Source organism: Aedes albopictus, chromosome 3 (genome assembly GCF_035046485.1).
Source record: "Aedes albopictus strain Foshan chromosome 3, AalbF5, whole genome shotgun sequence".
Classification (NCBI taxonomy): domain Eukaryota; kingdom Metazoa; phylum Arthropoda; class Insecta; order Diptera; family Culicidae; genus Aedes; species Aedes albopictus.
The window spans coordinates 243,109,807-243,122,061 of NC_085138.1; the positions used below are offsets into that span (position 1 = coordinate 243,109,807).

At 42.3% G+C, this 12,255-nt stretch overlaps 1 protein-coding gene across 1 annotated transcript in view; it reads left to right on the forward strand.

Moving 5' to 3' along the window:
- Nucleotides 1–12,255, forward strand: part of LOC109412620 (phospholipase B1, membrane-associated) — a 38,012-nt gene that overhangs the window by 16,350 nt on the left and 9,407 nt on the right. The window contains exons 2-4 of the mRNA XM_029868580.2: nt 9,190–9,749; nt 9,807–9,935; nt 10,000–10,161. Of these exons, the coding sequence (XP_029724440.2) occupies nt 9,190–9,749; nt 9,807–9,935; nt 10,000–10,161 (851 nt within the window). The remainder of the gene's footprint in view (nt 1–9,189; nt 9,750–9,806; nt 9,936–9,999; nt 10,162–12,255) is intronic.

The window sequence follows — 12,255 nt, forward strand, 5'->3', positions numbered from 1 at the left end:
TCAAGCCGTCCTCTGTGGCTATTCACGAATATCCAGTGCACAACAGCAGTGTCGATCTAATCCACCGCGATAGCTGTGGCCTAATGCAATTAGGCCTTGTATTTTATTCCACGGCAAAATGCCTGCAGTCTCCCACAGTGAGTTGTCCGCGCCAATCCGTTTGAGTGATGATATAGATGATAAAAGACGTTGAAATGTTTCACCACAAAGAACAGCCAGCCAATATGGATCCGTTGCCCTCCAAAGTCCAAATTCCAAGCCACAATGGCCCAATTGTCCTCAGGGCCAACGACCTTCCCAACTCAACCGCCGATCCTGGTCACGGCACCAAATATGTTGGGGGATGCGGTTCGTCGGTCGAGTATTACCTGTGGCCTTGTTCCAGAGTCCTACGCTGTGTTCCTCCAGATGTAGCAAGCTCCTTTCTTTCCTGTCAAATGCAATCCTTTTCCTCGAATCAACTCCTTTCCAAGTTATCCTTGTTCACTTCCACTAAACCTCCAAGTTCTTCTTTCCACTAATAACTTTCACTGAGTTTAAGAGGCAAACAAGTTTATTAGGCTAATAAATAATTACACTTTATTTTTAATCAAAACTGCGCGCGCGAATAGTTTTCCGCTTTTATTCGTTGGCTATCGGTTGGCTACTAACTACTGTCCAGTCCATGTACATTCTGACCGTTCTCGTGTGTTTTGTGTGTATTGTTCGTGTAATGGTTACAATAGTATGTGCAGTTCATTTAATTTAGTGTACTTGTGGTTACGTGTATAACAGTAACGTTAGGGTAGTACAATTACTTAACTTTTGCATGCTTAGTTTAACTAATTCAAATTTCAATTTAACTAACAACTAACAACAAGGAAGAAGTCCTTTTACAATGTTCTTCACGGAATCTGAAGCATTGAAGAAGCTGAGGATGATGTCTACGATGCCAGAGAGCGTAAACAATGATGCACCCTGAGGTTGCTCCTGGTGCTCCGAATGCTGTCTTTCCGGTTGAGAATTCGAAAAACGTGGGACATCTGGGATTTTAGATGTTCCCGGGAGTGATGGAAAGTCTCGTTCGTCCTGGATTTTGAAACCCGGAGGGGAACGTTTTGTGACTTTCTTACCACTCTTGAAATTTGTGATGGTGGGTTGGGGGTCGCTGCTAGGCAGATTCCGAGGTTTTTTGGTGGGTCTCTGGAGCCTCATCCGTTTCCTCGTTTCACCCTTGAAAACAAAGGGAACCCCGTCCCCGACCTCAGAGTCAGAGCCCTGATCATCGAGAGATAAAGACGAGTAGATGTTACGGGATTCAACGGTCGGGGCAGCTTTTTTCAGCATTTCGGCGTAGCTTCGCCGTGATCGCTGCTGCAACGATCGTTTTTGATGTTTTTTCTGCTGTATGTACCTTGGGCAATCAATCAGATCATGTGGACGGTCGCTGCCACAATAAACACACTTGGGCGGCGTTTTACACGCACCGTCCACATGTCTCTCCCCGCATGTTGCACAGCGAGGTTTATTGCTGCAGTACTGAGCGGTGTGGCCGAGCTGCTTGCAATTGATGCAATTCATTACCTTCGGTACATACAGCCTCACAGGTAGCCGAAGTTTGCCAATCACCAGCAGATCTGGTAATGCAGATCCGGAGAAGGTCACAGAAAATTCTTCAGATGGTGTGTAAACCTTCTTCTCGCCCTCCTGGGATACCGAATGCAGTTGCCGGCAATCCAGTATCTGGACAGGAGGTAGAGAAGGGTTATGGAAACGACCACAGCCTTGCATGATCGTTTCGCAGGTCAAAGATGCGTCGGCGACCTTCCCCGAAATCTCTATCGACGCGCTCGGTAGGTAAACGAAGTACTCAAGTGTAAACAACTCGCAGGCCACAATCTCATTAGCGTGTTTTCGGTCGCCTACTGTCACCCGAAGCTTAGCTGTACCGACCATGTCAATGGAGACAACGGAAGAATACCGCTTAGTCAGATCCTTGCTGATTTGAACGGTGTTCAAACGTTTGCCTTTGGGTCGGAAGAAAACAACATATGGCCCGCCAAAGTCGGGAGGGTAGGCCTTGAGGCGGGGGGACGTCGAAACAGATTTACTGTTGGTGTCCATTGGAGAAGCACCAGGGTGAAGGGAGACAAAGGGATTAGCATTTACATCGCCTTGTTGGCTCGAGCAGTCCGATGCCAATAACGAAGCTTCGTTGATGCGGTACGACGTACCCCCGCCATCATCATCATCGCCCATTGTGGTAGTTGACTACCACCACGGGGCACTCAAAAAACCTTAAACTAACACTATCACGGGGACGAGAAATAATCAAAAAACAAGGGACAAAATTAACGCTACAGGAAAAGTGAGAAAAAACTGCTTATGTACCAAATTAAATCTAATCAAAGAGTCAGTAGAGAGGGGGGAACAACGAGAGGTAACTTTATGTACTTATCTTTGTGTACACGCAGAACTCGATGTACACAGCGCAACGAGTAACTTTCACGCAGCGACCGAAAAGACAAAAGAATTTTCACGCAGATTTGTGTAACACCGGATCAACACAAAAAATGTGCTGATCCGGTGTTACACAAATCTGCGTGAAAATTCTTTTGTCTTTTTGCTCGCTGCGTGAAAGTTACTCGTGCGCTGTGTTGTTTCATTTAAGGGTGTACTCTGTTTAGCCACAGGCTCGACGACGACAGGTCCAAGCGATCGGATGGCCCGAACAGGGAGGAAGCGAGCTTCTGCTGAGCGCCCGACGCTGCGCTGGTGTGCGGCGGTTGAACGCTCTCTGCTCTTCTCTCGGTGGGCTGCTGCTGTCGACGACGATGAGCTTGGGTACTCACTGGAAGAAGCCGATCACGGCCGCGGGAGCGCCGCGGTGTGCGGGGGGTGCTGCACTGCTGTGCTCGATAATTGGACAATGCGCCACGTGATATAATGAATACGAAACGTGAACTTTACTCAAACCAAACGAACTTTTGCGGCAAAAATTGTGGCCTAGCCAACCGCACGCGTCCCACTAGGGATTTTCACTTCAACACTTGATCACTCGGAAAACTAGCACTGGAAAAAGCCACCGAACTGGATAGTATCGGGAGACAAACCGGACGAACGAAAAGTTGCGACTGTCTCGCACGAACGCTCGCCAAAGAGTGTTTCTTTTTTTTTTGGTGTACACGAGTTTCTCTAAAACCTCTTGAAAGTTTTTATTGAGTTCTGTAGAAAAAATTAAAAACGTTTCTTAACAAAACCAAAGATTATTTTTTTCTGAGTAAATTAAACGATGTTTGTGTATCAATAGAAATGTCATTTCATTGATAGGTTAACAATTCAATCACTTATTTGATAATGATTATGCTTCTGTTGATTATACAATTATATTCTGAAACACATACTCAATACCCATCTGCCTTAGTTCGTTGAGGACAGATGTTTTTATGGGAAAGATATGATAATTATTCCAGGAGATGTTTAGGAAATTGGGATCAATTTTGGAAACCTAGCTTCCTCAAATACCTCGGAGCAGTGGTTTCACATATCTATATTTTGGATTTCACCGACGTTTTCGTAAATTTATTGCTACAGTTGCCCCTAAAGACCTAACTTTTTTCAGTCTTAAAGTACTCGTAAAATATTGCAATCGCAAAAAAACAGTAAAAATCTAAAAAAAAATACGTCAGACACGAATGCCCCTTAAGTGGTAAAGTGTCTTAAATATATAGTAATAATAATAATAATAATAAAATGCGAATTACACAACATTGACAAAACAAATAATATAAGATTTCCATCTTTAAAAACTAATTTTTAGGGGGCCTACTCCAAAAAGTTTGCCCCGGGCCCCCCGAAGCCTAAATCCGGTACTGGGTCGGACTCGATTATCCGGAGTCGGGTTCTGATGCTTCTCCAACATATATCTGGAGAACGGAATGCTCTAGAAAGCTGAAATTTTGACATTTTGTCATGCCAACTTTGATTAGTGATCAGTTAAAATATCAGCTTCTTACAGCATTTCGTTTCCGATATATTGTTTTGGGAAGCGCCAGAACCTGATCGAGTTTGACCTGTATCTCTGCTCGGAGTGGATGGATTCGAACGAATTTTTGACACAAACTATAAAAATCTCTACAGTTTCAGATAAGGAGCGTGTCATTCGCCGCACGATGCTGGAAATCAGTGTATTGAGCTTGTTTTACCCTGCTCTCTCTCACACACACCTTTTTGAGAAAATCCCCATCTATTCCCGACTGGCGTGCAAAATAAATGACTTACTCAACTCGTATTTGTGTATAAACTTCCATAGATTCGGTTATTTGACATGGGGTTGGTCCTGCTCTTATCAATTGCGTTCCTCTCCGGGCGGAGATGCATGTGAAATTTAAAAGAAATAGAAGATATAGGGGCAAGTATAGGGGTTACTTGAAGATTTTTCAATTTTTGAGGCCGTGCGGTGAGCCAAACCAACTCCATTCGATACTACGGAAGTTTTTACAAAAGTACGAATTGAATAAATCATTTATTTTCCACTCCAGGATTTTTCTGAAAAGGTGAAACATAGATAGAGTGGGATAAAACGGACCCGATACACCGATTTCCAGCATCGTGCGGCGAATGACACCCTCCTTATCTGCAACTGTAAAGATTTTTGCAGTTTGTGTCAAAAATTCATTCAAATCCATCCACTCCGAGCAGAAATATTGAATTTACTCGCGTTTTATACCTATTTATTCCCATTGTGCATCGCCTTGACCTGTGACCAGGTCAAATTTCTGTCGACTTGTTTGATTTCGTTATTGAGGCTGCGCCGCCATGAGCCTCTGGGTCTGCCTCTGGTGCGATGTCCTGCTGGGTTCCAATCTAACGCTTGCTTGCAGATTTCGTTTCCGCCCCTGCGTAGAGGGTGGTCGACTCACCACCACTTTCAATCCCGAATTTCTGTCGCTATCGGCTTTTGATGACATCGACGATGGAGCTCCTCGTTGGAGATCCAGTTGTGAGGCCACCATGCATGAATTATCTACCGCTGAAATCTATTGATGAAGACCTGTAGCTTATGAGTGTTCTCCACTGATAAACACCAGGTTTCACTGGCGTATTCATAGTAGCACAGATTTCACGTTCGAGGTTAAAATTCGGATTTTGGTGCGTCGACTTTTTCTATACATTTCTTAAACTCGCAAAAGCAACCCTCGTCTTCTTGATCCGTGCACCTATGTCGATCATGGATGTTGGAAGCTTTCAACATTCTGCACCGATTGTCCAGCTAGCGTAAAGCTGGAAGATCGTGTTTACATCCAACGATTTGGTCTTGTTGACGTTGATGGTAATACCTGCCGCTGAAGAGCGATTGGCAAGATCATCGAGCTTGCTCTGCATATCAGAGCGCCGTTGAACTAGGAGAGCAACGTCATCAGCCAATTCGAAATCATTCAGGTGCTCCAGGGCAATGGGCTGCCACAGCAATCCTCGATTTGGTTTACGGTCAATCGCACCTACCAGGATCTCGTCGATTACGATGAGGGGCAGTAGCAGCGGTGATAGTATACATCCTTGCCTCACTCCAGCAACGCCCCGTATTGGATCGGACAAAACACCGTTATGCAGTACTCTGCACGAAAATGCCCTGTAGGGTAGTGGAGGTATTTTGGACCGGGCAGGTATTTTGGCCCACCTAGAAAGTTTTATGATATTTGTCACATAATCTCTACTAAATCTTGGTAAATTTTTATTGGAACACAAAAAGTATTCAACTATGTGATGACCTTTATTTTGGATGTCAATTAAATATGCTGTTCAGTATCAAAAATAGAGAAAATGTTTTCACTTCCAATGAAACGCACGGAAAAGCACCAAAAACAAAGAAGATGATAAATTTGTAGTCGGCTTCGAAGAGGTATTAAAATTTACAAATAAATATTTATTTCATGTAAATGTAGTTAGGGCCTTGTAAGAACTCAAAATAAACTGTTCTTAACCTCGGTGGAGCGATAATATTTACTAAAATGATGATTTGAGGTATGGCCAAAATATGTTCAACATTACACAGCGCAACATTTTTTTGTCTCAAGAGCAAACCTATGTGTCTCCGAAGGATTTTGGGCCGCTGAATTCGAATCCGGGCTCAGATTTGCTCTAACACGTCACAATTTTGAGCTATACCTCAATTTATGGGGCAGAATATGCGATTTTGGGCTTTTTTGACTGCAAGCCATTAAGCAAGGCAATATTTTTTTTAAGTAATCAAAAGGTTAATTGGTCAATTAACATCTAAATTAACGACTCATGCAAAATATTTCGTTTTACCTAATCAAATTTGATAGATTTAAGAATTTTATATTTGTATGGAAACTTGCATGCAACTTCTGGAGGGTGACTTGTATGGGAAATATCGTACCTAACATAAATCGCTTAAAACTATCAAATTCGATTTGGTAAAACGAAATATTTTGCATGAGTCGTTAATTTAGATGTTAATTGACCAATTAACCTTTTGATTGCTTAAAAAAATATTTTCTTGCTTAATGGCTTGCAGTCAAAAAAGCCCAAAATCGCACATTTTGTTCTATAAATTGAAGTATAACTCAAAATTGTGACGTATTAGAGCAAATCTGAGCCCGGATTCGGATTCAGCGGCCCAAAATCCTTCGGAGACACATAAGTTTGCTCTTGAGACAGACAAAAGGTTATTTTTTGTTACGCTGTGTTATCAGATGTGGACATATTTTGGACCACCTGTCAGATCCATCTCTCCAGTTCCCTCTAAAGGGAGAAAATATTCAAGCCAATGTAATGTACTCTAAAAACAGATAAATAGAATATGTTGGGAGTCCCCAACTTGGGACCTCCCATGATCTGGGATGTTATACGTTTATTTTACAATGAGATTGTTGTGGGTTCGATTTGTTCTAACAACTTTTCGCCAAGTTAAAAATTTCGATTCGATTTGTGTCCTGACAGCTTTTCGACAAGATGAAATTTTCAGGTGTTTAGTCATCCAGTTGTCCTTCTCGGCAATCAGTAGATGACTGAGACAATGTGTTATCTAATGTATGTTTGACAATTTACGTATCATTCAAATTACTTTATTTTTGATGGCCTTTCCACTCATTACAATATATGGAGAACGCCTTTATATTTAGCAAAATCACTAGACTTTCTCACTTCCATGAAGCGTTACGAAATTTATGCATGGTGACTGACGTCATGTAAAAAAATACACGTTTTGCGTAACATTTTTTATGAAACATCATACAACAATGCGTAAAAACTGGCAATTGCAGCAAAATTTTATCTTTGTTTACCGTTACGTAATTTTTAAGCGTTCCCTGCCTCAAAAAATGAATAGAAAAGATGTAAACTTCACGTAGTTTTAACTATGTTGAAATTTTTGCTGAGGTAACTTTCATTTCATCAATCAATTGAAGTTTAATTTGGTGGGCCAAAATATGTGTACTTGGTGGTCCAAAATAAAATCAGGTGGTCCAAAATAGAAGCCCGAGATCCTTCAAGAGTTTTGATATTTCTTGTATTTACTACAACAATTTTGAGTTCTGTTTTGCCTTTTCCGACAGAAAACATGTTGATCTACGTAATGCCTACTAAAGTTATCCATATTTTGAAGTGAGAACTTTCTTTTTTCGCTGAATTGTTCATCCACTTCCTAAAGGGGTCCAAAATACCTCCCTTACCCTACTGTGCGTTAATGAGGCCGATGATTTTCTCAGGGAGACCCTTGCGCCTGAGGGCTTCCCACATGTTTCCGTGATTGAGATGGTCGAAAGTTTTTTCATAATCAATGAACACTCTTGGAATATTCCGTAATACCGAAACGATAATTTGAACGATGTTGGAATTTATTTAACTCTATGCATATGTGCGCTTTCCTTGACCTCCTGGGGCATAGAGTATCTTCATGCCTGCTCCACGGTATACATTTGCAAAATCATTATTGGCAGGGGAAGCTCTCTTTTATTATCTGTGGAAATGCTCATAGAATCAGGCTGTCGCAGAATCAGAATGTCGCAGTGATGACGTCATATCGAGAAGAAAAAGAGAGAAATGCAACATGTTTTTAAAATTTCGAATATGCCAAAATCGCAGACCAAAACCTTACTTTTAAAAATTGGAATTGCTGAAACAGTCCTCGTTAAATGCTTCATATTCATTTTATTTCTCTTGAATCAACAATCAACATTGAAATTGTTCTGCTCTGCCCCCATTCGCATTACAGTCCCATGTGAATAGGAAACCCAGCAAACATGGGACTGTTATGCGAATAGGGGAAGTGCTTTTTGTATTTTTTTAATGATTATTATAAAAAAGCATGAGAAAATCAGATTTTGGTCACCATATTGCATCAATGCGGAAAGACAGAGATTTGAACCCATTCACCTTCAGCATGGTTTAGCTGTGCCGACAATAACATTGTAGAAACTCTTTGCTTCCTCGAGAATAACACATCAACATTGTTTTCAAGTTATACCAGCGCCACAAGCGAGAACCACGTACCCAGATCATGGAACCATTCAAACATCTACGGTTTCAATTGCATCTACAAATTTGGAATGCCAAGTACCTCCGCCAGCCTGGCCCGGCTGGCTTGCATGCACCAATGCAGAAGCAGTTAAACTTCTCAAAAAACATTCATGCAACACTTGTATAGGTGGTATGAACTTGGACATCATTTGCATCCCGGTCACGTCCGTAGCGTTCTCCCAAATTTGAACTAAATAATTCACGTTATGCACCTGGCCGAGCACCCCAGCACAGTGGCTGAAGGTTTACTCGAATCTTAATAGTCCCAATAATCGATATTCCCTATTGTAAATATAAGACAGAGAACATCTAGGAAGTCATCGTTTATTAATCTACATCTGATTTTTATGTGCACATGAAGTTTATTTTCGAGAGTCTTTGTATACCACTGTGCAGCGCCAAACGTGGAAGTGTTGGCGGCAGCGTCTGCGGTTGGCGATGGCGCGCGCCAAGACCACGTGCCCCAACAACGCCGGCACACGGTCAGGGAAAAGAACGTCGGTTTAATAAATTTAGCACAACCACCATGCTGGCCTCATAGGGGGTCCGTTGAATATTGAAATCGCATCCGAGCTGGAAAATTTGAATATTTCAATTTATGCCATACCTTATTCCTCGTATGCCACTTCCACGTGCCGGCGCTGATTGCATGACATAATTTTGCAGATGGAACTCAGGCTCAGAAAAAAGCGGATTTTTCCAATGCTGCTACTGCTGCTGCTGGTGGGGGTGCTTTCGCTGGACTACGTGAGCGCACAAAACCGGATCAATCGGCAGAGAGGAAACATTCTGAAAAATTTAACCAGGACGCACGAGTACGACAATCACATCGTCACGAGCCAGTTGGATGCGTCCACACCTATACGGATGTTCTACAGAGGCTTTCGAGAGGTATACAATCGATTGCTGGGGCCTACCGGTGGACGGTTGCAAGGAGCGTTCCTCCAGCCGCACGTCATGCCGAATGTTCCTTTTCCGTGCGATACCAGAGGAATGCGGAGCAGTAAAGTGCCAACCAGCGTTCATCAGCTGCGACCCGGTGACATCGACATCATCTCCGCTGTGGGTGATTCCCTAACGAGTGCAACTGCCGCCAATTCCATTGCCCTGTGGGAGCTGCTAATTGAGAACCGTGGCCTCGCATGGTGCATTGGAGGGCAGGGCACCTGGAGGACGCACCTCACATTGCCGAACATTATCAAAGAGTTCAATCCGAAACTATTCGGGTAAGTTAAAGTTTGCTGTGTGAAATGAATGATTGAATTTCCTCACCATTTTTCTAGATATTCTCTATTCGACTCGTACAATGTTCATCACACTGCTCAGTTCAATGTAGCCGAGAACATTGCGACAACGACGGACATGCCGTACAATGCGGCAAAACTGGTGGATCGTATGAAACTTGATCCAAGGTAGGAAAGGCTATAAATATGACGAAAGTGTATTTGTACTCCCGTTCCAATAAATTTTCCACAGAGTCAAGTGGGAAAAGCACTGGAAGCTGCTAACATTCATGATCGGAGGTAACGACTTTTGCTCGGATGTTTGCTACCAGACTAATGCCACCGAGTGGATCAACGAGGTACAGGAGAAGTATCTCATTAAAACACTGCTCTATTTGAAGCACAATATGCCAAGGTAAGTGGTTCAATTATACATAGCGTGTGGTGTGAAGTGTAACCTGTTATGTGCCATATTACTTATTTATATGTGAATAGTTTGATCGCTTTCAAAGATTATTCAATTCTCACAAGTTATCCTTGTGAACCTGGGCATAAACGTCAACTTGTGGCGCTGTGAGCGAGCCTCCCCAAAACGGAATAATGTTTAGCTCATTTTTTATGTGATTTAATTGGGTCTGGGACCATTTGGGCACTTGCTGCTATAACTCAGTCAAATTCAAACCGATTGACTTGAATTTTTGAACATGGCTAGATACTGTGCGTATCTGATCGTGTCTAAAAAATCAAGTCAATCGGTTCTAATTTAACTGAGTTATGGCAGCAAATGCCCAAAATAGGTGCTCCTGTCCAAATGGTCCCAGACCCTATAACAAATAAATTTGGGAACTACGCTTTACCTCGAGAATTGAAATTTCAGAGGTCAAAACTTGGATGAAGTTTAGCGTCAGCAATCGTAGTTCGATGATGCATAAGCAGGCTTTATAATCGTGTAATACAGAACCTATGGAGGTCATTATCCGGGCCGTGCGCAAACTTGAGCAAGTTCAGGTGACCAAAACCAGATGGGAATCTTGAGCGTAGACTGTCAGGGAAAGAAGAGTTTGCTCCTGCAAGCCTGTTGATTAGTGGTTTAGAGCAGTCATTTGATTGGATTTCCACTCTGATCGTCTGTTTCTTCTCCTCCTATGTGTTAAAGGTCGACCGCCGTTTGTTTAGTGTGTCCAACAGGCCCATTCAGTTTTGTTAACATGTTTGGCGTTACAAAACGTTTCTCAGCATAATCAAATAGATCTGTAGGGTACATTAAACAAAGCCAGCAAGTGCCCCATAGTTTGTTTACCCCTTCGAGAAGGTTAAATGAGACTTTGTGTTTAGGTGTATCGCACGCATGAAGTGAAGTTTATAAATCGGTTTGATGCGATCGGTTTTTACCAATCGGTTGAGAACGTTTGGTTCTCGTGCCGAATGAATAACACGTCTATGAAGGAAATCTGCTGGTTTTCTTCTACATCTGCCATGAAACGCTTGAAAAAAGTACTCTTTGTCTTGAATTTTGGCAGCATCGGTTAGCACCAGGACCCTAGAGGATAGGCAGAAGAGGAAGCGAAAGGAGCAGGATCTCATAGACACCAAGGAAAGACGAGGTAGGGTGGCAAATACTAAGCACGTGAAGTGTATCAGGTATCAGAATGCTGGCTCCACCCACAGGCACGTTATTCTCCATTTGGGACACTTGTGCCATCGCCATAATAAAAGCCTATTTCATCATCTAACTGAGGGGAAACGAAGGAAATAAGGATTAAGATTGGGGCAGGAAAGGAAATATGAAAAATTACCTTGGAGAGGGTATCAACGCATAACCCAATAACCCAAGCAACAATCTTGATTCTGTTTGGTTTTATTTGTTTTATGATAGTTTTATCACAGCATTGCATAGTCTAATTAATCTTATCATTGTTACTTCTGACCACAATTACTTCATTAATATGTGGTTTTAAAACTATCTCCAAGAATACTTGCGAATCAGTGCGTAAAACCACAAACACAATAAGAACTATTGACCTTATTGTCAGTTTTAAGAGACTCTCGTAGTTATCTTTAATTTTTAATCGCTCTTGAGCAAGAGTAACTGTTTTCGAGTGAGAACAGTTTGGTTAATAAAAGAAATAAAAAAACTTCAGCAACAGATTCCGATTTTCGTCGATGCACTATTGCATCCGTCCTAAAACCCGACCCTGAAGCGGCACATTGCCAAATTCCTTCGGTTTCAGCATCCGAAAGGAGGTAGGTCTGATCATTTTACGCCAATTCCCGTGCAATCGGCAAATTCATCGGACTGCAGACACTGATAAACAATTACTTAGGGTCTTGTACCATTTGGGCAGGGATGAGAGACCACCAATTCAAGTTGAATTTGCCCGACTTTTGTTGACTCTTTTCCTCAGGGGACTCTCGAACGGTCGCTGGCTAAATACTTAACTAAAAATACTTACTCCAACTCCGGCATACTCTCCCCTTTTAAACGCAAAAAAAGAAAAACTTGAGTTCT